We start from the raw sequence: 18,350 nt of genomic DNA, 5'->3' as shown, positions 1-18,350 counted from the left end.
TGGGACAATTAATAAAACTTGGCAGATAAAGTAGGTCTGACTAAATTTGTAACAAGTTTTTGGACCTTTGAGAGAAAAGGCATCATTAGAAGGACAAGCTTAAATATGACAAAATTATTTCATACAGGGACAAATAAGAGGATTGTAGAGATAGAGAATGGAATAAAGAGTAAAGAAATGGAACAATAAAGAGATGCAACCTTATGAAATGCTAACTTTGTAATCAACTGTATATATGGTTTTTATGAGAGGTCAGTAGTAAATGATAAACCAAGAAGATATAAAGGATAGGACTCAGTGAGAGTGTTGCCATTCATCAATATAGAAGTATCAACAACATTGCAATAATTTTTTGCAGTCAATGATTGAGTTTTGTTGGAGTTAAAATTCACAAGCCACTGCGAGCCCCAAGCTAGTCAGAATAAAATTAAGATCGACTGCCTGTTCTAAGCAAAAAAAAGTGATGATTTCTATTTAGAAAGAAGATCATGAATGCAGGTGAAAAGCAATACAGGACCAAGGATAGAGTCTTGTAGTACCTTAGAGGTTACTGGAAATTAAGAAAAATGGACTTCTTTGATATTGTGGTTACAAAAGAATGATTTAATAATCTCCAAAACTTTTAGATACACCATATGAAGCAAACTTACGGAGAAGTCTAGCAAGCCAGACCTCATCAAAAGCTTTTAATACGTCAAGAGCAATAGCCCTTGCCTCACCACCTTTAACAAATAAATGACAGAACCTTTCTGTTATAACATTTAACAAGTCAGCTAGAGAGCTAATGTTTCAATTTGTATTAACTGCCGGAGAGAAAGTAATTAAACTCAAAATCAAATTTTTAAAAATTTGTTAAAGACTTTGCTATTAATAGAAAGAGAAGTAAATAAGGTAATAAGATCAGACCCAGTGGCGGATCCAGCATTTTTTGGTCTTTGAGATAGCTAACTTCCAGACATGGAGCTAACTCCAAACATTTATATGTTTATACTTATGTCAAATAATGAGAGTTTGCAAAAAATTGCGATGATTGTAGGCTGGGAACAAAAAAGCCCCAAAATTTTTGCTACACCTGCCCCAAATGTGAGAGCAACAAGTTGATAAAATATTTTTTGTACTATTCTCAACTAGACTTATATTCATCAATAATTTTTAAGTTTCATAGTATTCTCTCTCAGCATTCAAAAATTATGACCATATAAAGTTTAAATCCCCCTCAATTTGAGGGGGTTGTAATTTTCATATGGTCATAATTTTTGAACGCTGAGAGAGAATACTATGAAACTTAAAAATTATCGATGAATATAAGTCTAGTTGAGAATAGTGAGACCCATGTCACAAATAACATTGACATTAGTTGATGGAAAAGTCTCAGTCAACTTGATGAGAAATAATATTGAAAATAAGTGTGTAATAATAATTAATGCAATATTAGAACAATAAGAAACAATAAGGCACAAAGAGAAAGCTAATTAAGTATAAACAAAAATAATTTTTAAACCATTTAGTCGCCCTGCAAACTTTATATGTAAATTTATTTGTATATATTTTTAAAGTTAATCAAAACTTTGAATTTTTTATTTAATTATACAACTTAACTTAAAGTTAGAGATTAAAGTAATGATGACTTTAGTAAAACCTATTCCTAGGAAGCAAACAGATTATGCAAACAGCTTCTTTATAATTTATTACTAAATTAATTTATTTTTAATATTTATAATTTATTTTGCCATTAATTTTGTCTTCTTATTTAGAACAAGGAAACCTTCAGACAAACATTAAGAACTGCATCTCATACTACAGCCGATACTTATCTTGATGTTTGGGCTAAGGTCCATATACTGGTCAAGTATGAAGAAATGCGTTATAAATAAAAATGAAGGTTTGTTTTTTAGAAATATGAAAAAGAAAAAAAAAAGAAAAAAAAAAAAGAAAAAAAAGCAGTCTGAAAAAATTAAAGCAAGTAAAATAAAAGAAAAATTTAAATTAACATTTTGACAAAACTCAGCATAAAACTGGACATTGAGAATAATTGGGTAATGATAACAAAGTATTGACAAAAATGGAAATTTAAGAAGAACAAAAAGCAATTGATCATATACGAAATAATTTTCTTGCAATCTCTAAATATAATTCTAAACTGTTGGTATTTTCAGATATTGTTTAATGAAAAGGAAATAACTAAAAAAGTGCCTAGTTACATTTTATTTTAATAAAGAAACAGTAGAGACTTTTTGAAAACAAATTGTTGTTTATGATCTGATTGTATCTCTGCAACTTGTTGTATTTATCCATTATTGAAAAATTGCATTCCAAAAGCTGGCATTAATGCAGAGCTTGTAGTTATTCTTATCAGTTGATGTTTTTGATATTAATTTTGTGTAGAACTGATACCTTAAGATGTTTTTTATCCTAATTTTATTTCCATCTAATACCCATGTGCAAAGTCAAAGTTTATTCTAGACCATTCTTTCAATTTCCTTTTTATTTATTAAAAGCCTCAAAGCGTTTTGCTTTGTTCACTTTGTTTTTTATTAGCTTTTAATATTCACTGTAAAAATTTCCAAATTGTCAAAGACATGTTTATTTATCTTTCTTGATATGTAAGCTTTGTCCTATACCTCTTCATTTGCCTGTAGTTTAAAGTGGTGCAAACTGCTTGTTTCTCTGCTTTCTTGCCTGGTTTTAGATCATTACTCAGCATCCTAGTACACTCAGAGAGTACTCAACAACTAAGTGTACTCTATTAGTACTCTTAAATCTAAATTATTTACAGTTATGACACATAGTTCATGAAAAGTAAAAGTCAACAAAAAAAATGATTTCTCAAAAAGCTTGAAATTTAATAAAATAACTTGTATCAATCTTCATAAATTTTAATATTAAACTTTGACTAATAAAATCTCAATTTATTAAAGATTTTAATTATTGGCTGTAAAAATGTATTTTTTGAACTGTAAAAAAGTATATATTTATAATTAAAATAATAATACTTTTCATACTATCGCTATTACATTTTATAAAATCAAAATTTTTACACATATTAGGAATTATCAAGGTCATTAAACAATTCACTTTTTAGGCACAATGGAATTCTGAAATATATGTTTATAAACAGTGCTAAAGACAAATAAAGCCTTAAAACTATTACAGAATTAGATTCAATAAGAATCGAAGGGAAAAACTTTTATATGACTTTAGACAAGTGGACAAGCAAAAGAAATCGTAGATATTTAAACAACAATGCATACCACTTGCTAGAAGACTTTTGTCTGCGATTAACTCCAATAGCTGGTTTCTGTGATGCTCAGAGAACATTAGAATCTAGAAGACTAAAAAACTTTAACTTGAATCTAGAAACTGACATAGTTGTGACAACAAATGATGGTGCTGCTGTTGTGACAAAATTTGGCAAACTATCATTTATGAATAACCAATTATGCCATTCACATGAAATTCACTTAGCATTTTACTGATGTACTATGCAAACACAGATAAATGATTGAAGCTGATACCATAGTAAATGTTTCAAGTGAGAAATCTGAGGATGAAGGTGAATATGAAGAATATGAAGATCCTCTATATTAAATTTAGAACTGAGAACATCTTTCTTATCTTGTCTGACAATTAAAAACAACCAGTTTCACAAACCAGAAAAAATTTGTGAGTTTTTTAAAAATTTTCAATAAGAAACACCATGTTTCAAAATTGTATCAAACTAAAAAAAATAAAAAAATTTAATTTAATTCTTAACTGCAAAAGAAGTTAGAATAGTATATGGAAACATAACATGGAATAATTATTTGAAGGCTTTAGAAGAACCATTTGGAGAAAGATGACAAGTAGAAATAGCAACGCTTTTATTGTATTTACAAAATCCTCAAAATATTTTTAAAAGCTTTTCAGATAATTTCAGTTTTGAAATTATCTGAAAAGCTATTTGTCTAGAATATTTCCAAACTCGAATGTGAACACCGCATCAGATAAAGAGGAAATCGAAAAAACTAATCATCAGAGTAATGCTTTATTAAAAGAGTTCATCAAAAAATCAATTAAAAAATTTCTTAAAGAGTCTGCTGAAAACTTTAAAGTCAAAGACACTGAAAAGCTCATTATTTGAAGCAACAAATAAAAGAATTTAGTTTTGTTATTTGATGCACTTAAAACAACAAAACAGAGCTCATAAATAAATAAAATCACTGTACATAAATTTGAAACCGGTTATAACTGTTTTTTGTTTTTTTTTGAAATTTGAAATTCGAAAACCAGTTTTTTAAAAACCAGTTTTTATATAAACACACAGCACAATTTAGTACATAATATATTTTAACTTCATATAATTTAACATGGTTGTGGTGTAGTAGAGTGCTTGCTTTGTAAGTGAGAAGTGCAGAGTTTGAATCCATCATTCCCTGAATGTACCGAGCTCAATATTTTCTCAGAGCATGTCTTTTTGTCAAAATGTGCTTTGAAGCTAGATGGTTGAGAGAAAAGTGTAACAACAATTAAGGAGAAAAAAATTAGCAGCCTCCTCAGCTATAATGGTCCCTTTGAACATTGAGGAAGGAAGGAAAAAATTTGGAATAAAAAAACCCAACCCTTTTGACTTAAAGCAAATATGTTTAAACTACTCAAAAACTTAAAGCACCATAGAACCACTCTTTCCTTTTCAGCCAATTTAAAATCCAAATTATACAATAAAAGTACAATTTAGATTTTAAATTGACTGAAAATTTTTTGAAGTGTGGCATTGCTTTTACAACCTTTACAAAAATTAAAATCAAGCATATATATTCAAAATCAGATCAAAGTTACACACTTTATGTATTTTTAATATTTGTACAGAATAAATATATATTATTATTATTACATCATTTTTACAAACAATTAAGACATTATATGTTGTTTAAATTATTTACAAAAATATAATCGCAAAAAAAATTTTTTTCGAACCAATACCCCCTCCCCCGCCGATCCTATGCGCCGATTTGCGGTAAGGGGGTTGCATAAGTATAAAATTGTATCTTTTTTACATTAGTTCGTAATTGTTATTTTTTTAACATAACATCGCTGATATTTAAATAGTATTTTATAATATTTTCGTTTGGCGGAGTTTAAAATAGCGTAAGTTACTGTTATAGTTTTAGTTATAATTTTAAGTTTAAGTTACAGTTATTAAAATTTAAGCAGTTAATTAAAAAAGTAAAATTAAGAACACAAATATTAAAATATTTAAACCACTTTAAATAGTGATAGTAAACTATTTAAATTGTTGAATTGTTATTGTAAAAAGCTATAAAACAACAGTAAAACGAAGTTGTTTTGCCAATATAAAGAGCTTGTGTTAATATAAACCAACTTCGTGACGCTGTTTCATTGCTGTTTTATATAGTTTATAACATCAATAACAAAAAAGCGTTTAAAATAAAACTAAGTAAATAAATGTTCTAATTAATAAACTAAAACATTTATCGTCATAAAATTTTAAACTTCATACTTGCGCAAAAACATGCTTTATCCAAAACGAGTAAAAAACGATACCACGTAAAATAAATTTTTTTATTTAAATGGTTTTCAAGTTAATGTTTTTATTCAATTTTTTCGTGCATATTGTTTTGCAATAAAAAATGAGAAAAAATTTGGTTTAATAAATCGAATTATATTTCCTTAAGTTTGCATAAGTAAGCTTAAATTATTTTTTTGGAAAAAATTTTTCTTTGAACAGAAGTAAAATAATATACATTTATTTTTTTAATTTAAATTTTTTATAATTTAATTTTTGGTTTAATGTTTACAATAGAATGTTTCTTCATTTGAAATTATTTTAAAGAAATAAAAAGAAGACGCTTTTACAAAAAACATTTAACTATTCATGTTTACGTTTTAAATAAAAATTTTCTTCTTCAATTGCACTATGTTCGAAATCTGATAGTTACTGTAGCTAGATTTATGTTTGATGTTCAGGAATGATCCTTGCTATGCCACTAGGTATTAACACTGCAATTAAATTTTATAATCATTGAGCGTTAAAATTCTTCTAAGTTTTTTAAATTTTGTTTTATAATTTCAAATTTCAATTGCGAAATTATTCGAATAAGAAAATTTTAGAAGACTAAAATTCTTTTGTTCAAATAATTTCTTTTTCTTTTTTAATTCCTAAAAGCAACTGCGTATTATAATTATATATAAAATGTTTAATTATTATATATATTTATAAAATGTTTTACGATTTTTTTATATATATTCATTTTATTTAAAGTGATATCAACTTTAAATAAAATGAAAATATAAAAAAAAATGGTATTGCATTTTTCATTATCTATTCAAGATTTTTTGTTAAAAAAATTTTAAGTTAGAAGCTTATTATTTATTAAAAACATATAATAAATAAATAAAAACATTTGTATTTGTAAATAACATTTGTATTTGTAAATAAATAAAAACATTTGTAAATAAAAACTTTTGCAAGTCTTTGAGTATATTAAAGTAAATTTAATAGTTGAGTAATATAATAGTAACTTAACCGGAGTAATATAGTAGTAACTTAACCGGTTGTTTTGATTTAGTTTATAGGTTATATTTTGATAAAGTTTATTTACAGTGATGTACTTTATCCATTAAATAATACTAAATTTAACTTTAAAATATTATTGGCTTCCACGCAGAGTTTTTAAGTACTTAAATTCAAAAATGCTTTATATAAATAAAAATTTCCGCGCAAGAGAGCAAATGATCATATTGAAAAGATAAAATTAGCGTGACGTACTTAATGACCACTAATAACAAACTTAGACAAAAACATACTCTATTAAGCATGGACGCTAAATTAGAAAGGCAATAACAAAAAAAATAAACAAAAAAAAAACCATATTTTTTTTAAGAAAAAAACTAATAAAGGTGTAAAAATTTCTTGAATTAAAAGATTTTTGATTTTTTTTCTTGTATTCAAACGGCAGTCGCTAGTTTTAAGCCATATTTATTACATTATAGGACTTTCCAGAAGAAGTGCTACCATTGATGTAAATCAATATGACTAAATCATTATATATATATATATATATATATATATATATATATATATATATATATAATATATATATATATATATATATATATATATACATATATACATATATATATATATATATACATATATATATATACATATATATATATATATATATATATATATATATAATATATGTATATATATAATTATATATATATATGTATATATATAATATATATATATATTATATATATATATATATATATTATATATAATATATATCATATATAATATATATTATATTATATATAATATATAAACATTTTCATTTGAATATATATATATATATATATATATATATATATATATATATATATATATATATATATATATATATATATATATATATATATATATATATATATATATATATATATATATATATATATATATATATATATATATATATATTCGAATGAAAATGTTTAATTTTGCAAGGTACTGAAAATTTTCATAAAATATACTGCCCGATCATTAATACTATTTTCAAAATATTTTATTGTCTGAATTTAATTTTAACAAACTTATGTCTAAATTTTAATAGATTTAGAACAATGAGTTTAGAAAATGCTCAAAAAAAAAAAATAAAAAAATAAAGGAATAAAAACTAATGGAAAACTTTGAAAAAGTTTTTTGTTGTTGTTTTTTTTTTTTCTATCTAGCTACATTAGAAAAAAAGTTTATCTAGCTGCATTTAAAAAAAAAATATATCAACACAGGTAGGTTTTTCTTGTTAATATAATACACTTCCTGCATGGTCGCCTACTCTCAGAAAAGCCTGCAAAAATGGTAAGATTTATAAAATTAATTCAATTATGTAATATAAAACATACCATTGAATATCAACAAAATTTAGAAAATGTTTTTCTATAACAGCTTTCATATCAAACTGTAGGTCTTCATTATAATGAGTTTTGAATTCAGGTTTTAATCGAGTCAGCCACAAACCATTTGGACGTTTACACAAAAGATCTTTTAACTTCCTTTCTAATGAACCAATTTCTATTAAAAAAAATTTTGAAGTTAGATAACAACAGAGTAGTCAATAAAGTTGATTTCAGACCAGGAACATCATGGCAATCAAATTTGAAACTTTTTGTTTACATGCAACAAGTATTAAAATCAATGTAAAAAACAACATTTTTTGCCATAATACATCTCATAAACATAGATGATTCCTGCCCTAACTCAACCCAGTATATTCTCATTCAAAAATGATACTTAATTTTTTTAAGATTGTAAAAATTAAAGAAGTATACTAGTTAAATTTTGTTTGACAAAACCTTGACAAAAATAAGCTATGCATAGAAGCAAATTAGGTGCAACACTTTTTGAAACTTTGTCTGTTTAAACCTCTCACTTAAGAATGTTTTTTAATGCAAGACAAAACTTGTAGTATGCTGCTTTTAGAACTAACCTTTCTCTGTTGAGAGTAGGAAAATGATAAGTTTCTATAAGAAAAAAATTAATTTTGTGAACTTTTGCCATCAATTTTTTGTGCAAAACTTACATTTCGAACTTTGCCAAATATCCATGTGTATTTATTACATATTATATTACAATACATTACCAAGCCAAAACAACAAAACATTTTTCTAAAACTATTAAAAAAACTAGCCAAATACCTTCAATTGTTATATCGATAGGTGATAATCTGAGAGATGGAATGTCAGTTTCAGATTTAGATTCCTTTTTAATGTGAGATAAAACTTGTAGTATGCTACTTTTAGAAATAAATTTTCTCTTTTGAGTAAGGAAATGGTAAGTTTCTATAAGTAAAAAATTAATTTTGAAGTTTGTTCTACACATAAAAACATTTTTTATCAAAATTAGATGATATTAAAATGAAAACCATTTCCAATTCACATAAAATGTGATATTTTTAAAGTAGTTTCAGAAAAATAAGTAATGGTACAAAAAAGGTTTAATAAAACTCTGTGTCATGTATTATGAATTCAATATAAACTAAAGTTTGAGAAAAAAAATGAAAGAGGAAAATAACTATTACAAATTCTATTATGAAGTCATGTAGACTCTCAATAATAAAACTAATAAATTTGAGAAAACATTACATAAAATGGTGGTATTACGATTTGGTCTCCACAAAAATAAAATTTTAATTCCCATGGTTCTTCTACCTTGGGGATAGTAGAGCTACCCCTGACCTCTACAAAAGGAAGATCTTTAATAAGAAGAAAATCTGTTTCTTATGCATAATTAATTATACATTAGAATTAATGCCTACTTTCAAATTTATGTGTTTAATTAGAAAAATATAAAACAGTTTCACTGGATCAGATTGCTTGAACTTTGAAGAAGATAGATCAGGGGCCCTAGGGTCACTGTATTAAGAAAATGATGCAAAACTATACAGGGCTCAATATAGTTGCCATAATATATATTAGGGTGGTCATTAAAACAACTTTATTTTAAAAAGTCTGCTCTCACCCTTTAAATGTGTTTTATATTATAAAGTAATACTAGAATTAAAAATTTTTTGAAAAAAAAATATTTTTAAAGGTAGCTCAAGACCCTTAAACACTTTTTGGATCCCTTTAATTATCAGAAAAATAGTTCTTCAAAAGTATATATTGCTGGGTCTCAAAAGAAGTGAAATATATAAAAATTTTAAAAATAATCATCATTTTACTAAAAAATTGTTAATTTAGATTTCACTGCATAGAATATGACATTTTTAAACTAAAATAAAAAAATGCATTTTTACAAAAAAATTTTATTATATTTTTTTTTTAATGTTTTTTTATAATATGATGACTATTTTTAAAATTTTTATATTATTTCGCTTCTTTTGAGACCCAACATGATATACTTTTGAAGAACTATTTTCTGATAACTTAGGGACCTATCTGGTGTTTAAGGGTCTTGAGCTACCCTAAAAAAAAATTTTTTCAAAAATTTTTTAATTCTAGTATTATTTTATTATATAGAACACATTTAGAGGGTGAGAGAAAATATTATTAAAAAAATTTGTTTTAATGGCCATCCTTATATATATATATATATATATATATATATATATATATATATATATATATATATATATATATATATATATATATATATATATATATATATATATATATATATATATATATATATATATATATATATATATATATATATATATATATATATATATATATATATATATATATATATATATATATATATATATATATATATATATATATATATATATATATATATATATATATATATATATATATATATATATATATATATATATATATATATATATATATATATATATATATATATATATATGTATATATATTTGTTGAACGTCGTAATAGCATAAAATAAGTAATTATTTTTAAAATTAACACAATGTTTTTTATTCTTGACATGTTTCGTAAAATTTATTTACATTTTTAAAAGATTATTTTACAATAATAAAAAACTCTGAAATATATATTAAAAAATAAAGTCTTTACAGAGAAATATTAACGGACAAAAAATTTAATTAATACATAATAAACCAATATATTTATTACAAAATAACTCGGTAAATAACCAATTAAAATAACCAACTGTCAAAAAATATATATATAAATAAAGTGACAGTAAAATTAAATAGATAAGTTTATAGTATAATGTAAAGCTTGTTTATTAAATGAGGAACTTTCCCATTTAATGTGGAGGACTTTTTCATTGTTATTACACGACCAGACAAAGGAAATGGTATAATTGTTCTTAATAAAATTGATTATACAAATTCATTACATAATATTATAAGTAATAAGACTAAGTTTAAAGAATTAAAAGAGGATCCAACTATAAAAAGAGAAATATCTTTACAAGGGTATCTTAGAAAACTTTATAACCTTAAATGTTTTGAAAAAGACATTTACACTAAAATCTATCTGGTAGGATCTCAACCTGCAAGAATTTACGTGTTCTTTTTTGATTGTTGAGTTATCATCTCAACAATCGGAACATATAACTACAACCTTGCCAAACATCTCTCTCATTTATTGTCTCCATATATACCTAAACAATTTTGCACTTTAGACTCATTTTCTTTTGTTGAAGAATTGAAACAAATTAATGTAACTAATAAATTTATTGTTTCATATGATGTTGAAAGTTTGTTCACAAATATTCCTCTTAAAGAAACCATCAACATTGCAACTGATTTGTTTTTTAAAGATAAAACTAACTCAAAATGTTTTTCAAAAGTTCACTTTAAAAAATTACTTCAGATTTCCACATCCGGTTCACATTTTCTATTTGGCGGAAAATATTATGATCAAACAGATGGTGTTGCTATGGGTTCTCCTTTAACGCCCATCTTAGCTAATATTTTCGTTGGATATCATGAACAAACATGGGTCAATAACTGCTCTTTTACAGCACCATTTTTTTATAAACGGTAAGTGGATGACATAATTGCTATTTTTAATTGTGAATACGAAGCTCAAGAATTTTTTAAACACCTCAATAAATAACATAAAAATCTGAAATTTACTATGGAAAAAGAACAAGATAACCAGATCACTTTTTTAGATGTACTTATTAAAAAATCCAATTTCTTTTCGACTTCAGTTTATCACAAAAAAACGTATACAGGTCTTTTACAAAATTTTTTTAGTTTTATTCCCTCTTGCTACAAATTTGAACTTGTTTGTTGTTTGATTGATCGTACATTTAAAATTAATAATTCTTGGATTGGTTTTGATAAAGATATTAAGAATCTATCATTAGTTTTACAAAATAATAAATTTCCACAAAAAATTATTAAATTAAATCCTATATTGATAAGCAAACGAACCCATCTGATTCTAACATTGTTAATAGCTTAAATATAAGATACTTTAAGCTTCCATACATTGGAATGTACTCTTATTACACTATAAGGAAAATTTCAAAAATTGTTCATAAATATTGCAAGGATGTTCTAATAAAATTAATTTTCACTACTAATAAAATACAAGATTGTTTTTGCTTAAAAGAGTCACTTCCTAAACTACTTAAATCTCATGTTGTCTATAAATATTCTTGCGCTGGCTGTAATGCCAGTTATATTGGAGAAACCTCCAGACACTTGGAGATAAATATCAATATATAAATATATATATATATATATATATATATATATATATATATATAATATATATATATATATATATATATATATATATATATATATATATATATATATATATTGCTATTCACCTCCGAGACGGCCGAGAAGGCCACTACAGATGAGGAGGCTATTTAATAGTGGTTATAACCCTCTCTCAACTCTATAACTCTGAAACACAAACCTTGAGGAACAAGGCCGCTTTGCGGAGAAACAAGTTGTGAATATATATATATATATATATATATATATATATACATATATATATATATATATATATATATATATATATATATATATATATATATATATATATATATATATATATATGTATGTATATATATATATATATATATATATATATATATATATATATATATATATATATATATATATATATATATATATGTATATATATATAAAAATATATATGTATATATGTATATATATATATATAATATATATATATGTGTATGTATATATATATATATATACATATATATATATATATATATATACATATATATATATATATATATATATATATATATATATATATATATATATATATATATATATACATATATATATATATATATATATATATACATATATATATATATATATATATATATATATATATATATGTACTTTAAAACATATCTCGGCAGGCCATGTTATTAAATTCTTTCATACCTGAATGACTTGTATACTTGCAAGCCTTATAAAAAAATTGTACTGTTTAACAATTATGTTTTAATGCTTTATAAATTTTAGGCTTCTAAAATGCTTAAATAAAAAATGCAATTTTTATGCTGTATTAGCTTTAATTAATAACTTACCACTTTCTTAAAAATATAACTTTTATTACTAAAAAAAAAAATTCTGAAATTTACATTTACCACTTCAACTAACCTTGCCGAATATCCATATGTGTATTTATTGTGTATTTGTTTATCATTATATAATATTAACCAATAGCAAAAAATATTTAAAACATTATAAAACTCAAAATAATAATTTCCAAACCTTCAGTTGTTAAATTGATAGGTGATAATCTGGGAGATTGAATATTATTTTCAGATTTAAATTCATTTTTAATGTATGAAGAAACTTGCTGCACGCTGTTTCTAGAAATAACTTTATTTTGATGTGCAGTAGAATAATGAGGAGGTCTAAAAACATTGTCAAAAACAAACACTGGTCTTCTGGACAAAAAACTGCTGCTCGTAGAAGGTAAAGGTGGAGCACGTTTAAAATTCGAAGCGTTTCTATATACTTTTAATGCTACAGGCTTTTTTGAATAACTTTTTTTTTTAGGTTTTTTTTGACCAGAAACAAGTTTAAAAATGTGGGCATCTTCTTTTGAAGCCACTCCTTTTACAACAAAATAACCTTCGTCTGAACGAACAAGAGAGCATACGTCTGGAATATCACGAAGAAATTGCTCCAAAGTACCATACCCCATTTCCCTAAAAGACAAACGTTCCAAGCAAGTCTCTTGATATTCGTGACTCAAAAGATGAAGGGGAACCCCAGATTTTCCATATGTTGTTAATACACTTCGTAATAAAGTAATTGTTTTTTTTCTGATTTGAGCTTGAACATCAGTTTCATCTAACATTTTAAAGGTTCGTAAAAAAATTGATTTTTATAAGTCGAAGCTGCAGCGCTGGTTGGAATAGTAAAGTAATATATTTAAAACGCCTATTCTGCAATTAGTAATAATTACCGACGCCGCATGATAAGTTGTTTTGAAATAGAGATCCGAAAAAAGTGCGAATTAGTGTAATTCATTACTGGTAGGAGAGTTGCGGCTGCGCCTCTTGCACTATAATTTAAGAGGATCTTATCTTGTATATAAATTCTGGAAAAGTTTGAGGATTTAACAATTAGGAAAATTTATGAAAATTGAGTGTCTCGGGAGCGAGCCCAAACGGGAAACGAGAACGAGCCCAAGTTTCCTGCAAATCAAGGCCGGAGGCATCCCGAGGGAGGCATAAGTGGGTGTCTAACCCCCCTAGGAAATTATTAGACGGCAAACTTGGAGACTGGAGTCGGCAAATGTTAGCCGAAGAGAACCTTTTTTCTTTCTTTTTTTCGAAGATCTTAATCGGAAAAAAAAAATTTCTTAGGCATTACTTGGCAAAAAACAGGTATAACCCCCCCCCCTTCCTTTAAGACTTTTTCGGGACTATAGCCACGGCACTAATATGAATACTTGTTTATTGGTTACATTTGTACCCAGATCTAACCCAACCAAAATGAGTTCGGCAGTACTTTGCTTAACACGGATCCTATCAAAAAACGCAGGTTCATCAGACTCTTTAACAAGACGGGTAATCTGTAGACTTTATAATATCTAGACCCGTTAAACCTAAACAAGGCTAAACTTCATATCAGAAGTTTATTTAAAAACTACTACATTTCGCAGGTTTGGCAATGCTTTCTAAATCAAGAAAAAATGACAAGACAAGACAAATAACAGACAAAAGCTCAATTAAAGAACTCATTCAAATGATAATTTTTAGAACTCTTATAAAGTATATTTTTTGATAACAAAATTTTTTTAAGGAACGGTAATATTTAACTTGGGAATTAAAGAAAAATATTTTTAAAAAGATTAAATAAAAGTTCAATATTGTTTTAAATTAGAGATTTTTCTTCTGCTTTTATTTCACGATGAGACCTATTTCACGAGAATTTAAATATTTATATAAGCTAAACTGTTAAATAGGTTATATAAGCTAAACTGTTAAATAACCTATAAAGATATTTTTATAATTTCTATAAAAATCGTGATTACTTTTTTATTTATAGTTAAAATTATACTTTTTAATTATTGTTATTAAATTGATTTTATTTGCTCAATAATTCAAAAACTATTACAGATATTGTACACTCTAAACTGATGTAGTTCGTGCTTTTGTCAGATCAGTTTTGCGAAAATAATTTGTTGATTGGACCGAGGAATTAAAATTACTCAGAAGAGTTTGTCCCATTCCCCCAAACGCGAGAACTATTTAAAACATTAAAATAAACCACCATCAATTTTTTCCACAACTTTCATTTTCCTACCAAAAAGCAAAAAAAAAAATTATTTTTTTAATTTCTTTTTTGAAGATAAAAGAAAGATTGCCTTTTTGTATGCGTAAAGTTAGTTATTATTTGGGCTTTAGTCGCTAATTGTGTTTATTGTTGTTTGCTGCTGTTGCTAATAGAGTGCTTTCATTTTTTTTTTTTTTTAATCTTATAATTAGCGTTCGGCGAGTTACTTACCGGTAACATTACTGACCGGTAAGTTACTGGTAACTTATCGGGAACTTAATTCTAGTTACCGGGAACTTTTGTTAATTTTTTTTATACTTTTAAAATCAATAATAAATAAAAATTAACAAGAGTTACCGGTAAAAAAATTTTTAACGCCACTTGGATTCCAAAATTATCTTTTAATTTTTTTTTTGCCTAAGGAAAAGTGATAAAATAAATTGTAAATACGCGTAACGCAAATTAAGAAGTTCTTAAATAAAATTTTTGTTAACCTTTTAAAAAATTCTAACAAACGTACAGTATTGGACAAAACATTTGCAACCAATATCGAACAATGCTAAAAAGTGTTCCTAATTTTACATGTCTTAAAAACGAAACGAACTATACTACCACAGCAAACAGTTCAGGAGTCTGGAGTCATAGCATGCCATGACATGAGCAATCAGCTGACAGGTGACAGCACACAGGTAGAATTTCGTTGACAAGTGCCATTTTGCAGCGGACAAAACAAGTGCAACTTTTTTGGTTTGTTTCATTTTTTTTAAGTCTGGTACGTGTCAAAGTCACGGAAGTTTTTTAACAGTGCCGTCTTAACGCATAGGCTAGGTAGGCTGCAGCCTAGGGCCCCCGATTTTTAGTGGCCCCCAAAATGTGTCTGGATTTTTTTCAAATTTATCATAGTTCATAGTTTCAAAGTTTCAATTTTCAAAGTTTCAAATTTCAAAGTTTCAATTCATAGTTCATAGTTTCAAAGTATCATAGTTTCAAATTTATCATAGTTATCATAGAAATCATAGTTTGGAGGCCCCTCGGGAATAATTCTTTTCTTGATAAGATTTTTTTAAATTATTTTTAGAAAAGTATCAGTTTTTCAGTTTGGGGGCCCCCTAAGGAATTTTTTTTTTCTTGATAAGCAAAAATGCATGCATGCGTCCGAAAATAAACATAAATTTTCCAATAAGAAGTGTTAAATACAAGCACTTAAAATATCCCATTAGATTGAATTTGAAATTGCTGTGATCAACTTAAAACATCTGTTTTGAAAAAAAGTCATTTAACATGTCTAATCGGACTTATCAAAGTGGTGCTGCAAAGAGGAAAAAAGTCGCTAAAGCAAAAGAAGACATTTCAAAATATCTTCCTTTGACATCATTTCTTTTGGTACAAAAGTCAAAGCCTGTTGTGTCCTAAGATGTATTTCTTTGTCCAACTTCAAATTTCGTAAGCATTGATAGTGCTTTGTTGCCAAATGAAACTCTAGAAATTCAACAGGAACTGGAACCAGAACAGGAGCCAGAACCAGAGCAGGAGCCAGAACCAGAGCAAGAGTCAGAACCAGCACAGGTGCCAGAACCAGTACAGGAGCCAGAACCAGCACAGGAGCCAGAATCAAATCAAATTAAAACTTATCCAAACGCAACAACAAAAACTACTCAAAAACTGACCCAGCATTGTGGCATCAGTTATCCCAAGAAGCTCAATCATTTTGGATTTCTAATGGCCCGTCCATGTGCCAGAACAATGATGGGAGCTTCAAAAATTCGGAAAGGTTGAGTTGCGGACAAAAAAGGTACTTATCAAAATCTTGCTTTAGACGTGAACTACACAATGGCGAATTTGTCAATCGTGAATTGCTATTATACTCACCTTCAACAGGTTCTGTTTCTTGCTTTGCTTGTACCTTATTCTCCAGCAAACACTCTAATTTTTCCACAACTGGATTTGATGACTGGAAAAATGCCTTAAAATGTATGTCTGGACACGAGAATATTTCTGAACACCACAAAAATATGCTTACTTACTCCAGTCGGCAGAGAGAAAGTGGCCAGCTTAACTCTGTATTATTAAAACAGTTACATAACGAACAATTGTACTGGCAAAATGTGCTGAAAAGAATTGTTGCAGTTGTAAAGTTCTTGTCATCAAGAGGATTGCTATTTCGTGGAAACAATGAAACCATTGGTTCAGAGCAAAATGGTAATTATTTAGGAACTCTTGAGTTACTTAGCCAGTTTGACCCATTCCTACATGAACACATGAAAAAACATGGAAATTCTGGAAAAGGTAATACTTCATACCTCTCCGCCAATATCTGTGAGGAGTTTATATGCCTAATGGGAAATAAAGTTTTGAGCGAAATAATTTCTGAATTAAAAAAAGCAAAATACTACTCAATCAGCGTTGACTCAACTCCAGACTTGTCACATGTAGATCAATTAACTTTTACAGTTCGATATGTTAAAGACTTGGCACCAGTTGAGCGTTTTTTGCAATTTGTTCCCGTTCACGGGCATGGAGCTGAACATTTAGAAACAGTGGTTTTGAATTTTTTACAAGAAAATGAAATTTCAATATCTGACTGTCGTGGGCAGTCATACGATAATGCATCAAATATGGCAGGACAGTACTCAGGCCTACCAAAGAGGATTAAAGACAAAAGTGAATCAGCATTGTTTATTCCTTGTGCTGGACATTCTTTAAATCTGGTTGGCAACAGTGCAGCTGGATGTTGTTTAGAAGCAATTATTTTTTTTGACTTTGTTCAATGCCTCTACAACTTTTTTTCTGCATCAACTCATCGTTGGCAAGTGCTTCTGTCTTTTGTTGGCAAAGGCAAAAAAATTGTCAAACAGCTTTCTGGAACTCGAAGCCGACGTATGGCCTTCTTTGATGGTGAGGCTGAAGAATAGGAATTTCAGGGAAGTTATAAATTCAAAATTGAAACATACCTTCCTGTTATTGATTCACTAACATCAAATTTAGAAAAAAGAACATCAGCATATGAGAAGATCAATGACAATTTCGGATTTCTAGTAAACATTCAAACAATTGCCAATGTTGAACTAAAAGACCATTGTTCAAACCTAGCACAAATTTATAAGAAGG

General features: G+C 26.5%; 2 protein-coding genes across 2 annotated transcripts in view; one reads left to right on the top strand and one right to left on the bottom strand.

Annotated features, from left to right (window-relative positions):
• The window catches only part of LOC101239559 (tudor domain-containing protein 7), a 62,839-nt gene extending 48,876 nt beyond the window's left edge, over positions 1-13,963 (bottom strand). The window contains exons 1-2 of the mRNA XM_065795586.1: positions 13,224-13,963; positions 7,903-8,071 (exon numbers count right to left, since the gene is read on the bottom strand). Coding sequence (XP_065651658.1) covers positions 7,903-8,071; positions 13,224-13,818 — 764 coding nt within the window. The 5' untranslated portion in view covers positions 13,819-13,963. The remainder of the gene's footprint in view (positions 1-7,902; positions 8,072-13,223) is intronic.
• Positions 13,964-16,523: 2,560 nt separating this feature from the next.
• LOC136079219 (zinc finger MYM-type protein 1-like) lies at positions 16,524-18,154 on the top strand. Its single transcript, XM_065794942.1, has 3 exons — positions 16,524-16,625; positions 16,737-17,013; positions 17,121-18,154. Exons 1-3 carry the CDS (start codon positions 16,524-16,526, stop codon positions 18,152-18,154), a joined length of 1,413 nt encoding a protein of 470 aa, XP_065651014.1.
• Positions 18,155-18,350: the final 196 nt, after the last annotated feature.

The sequence above is a fragment of the Hydra vulgaris genome, chromosome 04, assembly GCF_038396675.1.
Source record: "Hydra vulgaris chromosome 04, alternate assembly HydraT2T_AEP".
NCBI classification, from domain to species: Eukaryota; Metazoa; Cnidaria; class Hydrozoa; order Anthoathecata; family Hydridae; genus Hydra; species Hydra vulgaris.
Note: the sequence above shows the minus strand (reverse complement) of the source record. Positions and strands in the feature narration are given on the sequence as shown.

What these genes read in the sequence shown, in the direction of transcription:
- LOC136079219 (XM_065794942.1), top strand. Translation starts at nt 16,524, where the DNA reads ATGTCTAATCGGACTTATCAAAGTGGTGCTGCAAAGAGGAAAAAAGTC. An exon ending in CTTTGACATCATTTCTTTTG is followed by an intron (nt 16,626 to 16,736) that starts GTACAAAAGTCA and finishes GAAATTCAACAG; the next exon opens with GAACTGGAACCAGAACAGGA. An exon ending in AGCTTCAAAAATTCGGAAAG is followed by an intron (nt 17,014 to 17,120) that starts GTTGAGTTGCGG and finishes CACCTTCAACAG; the next exon opens with GTTCTGTTTCTTGCTTTGCT.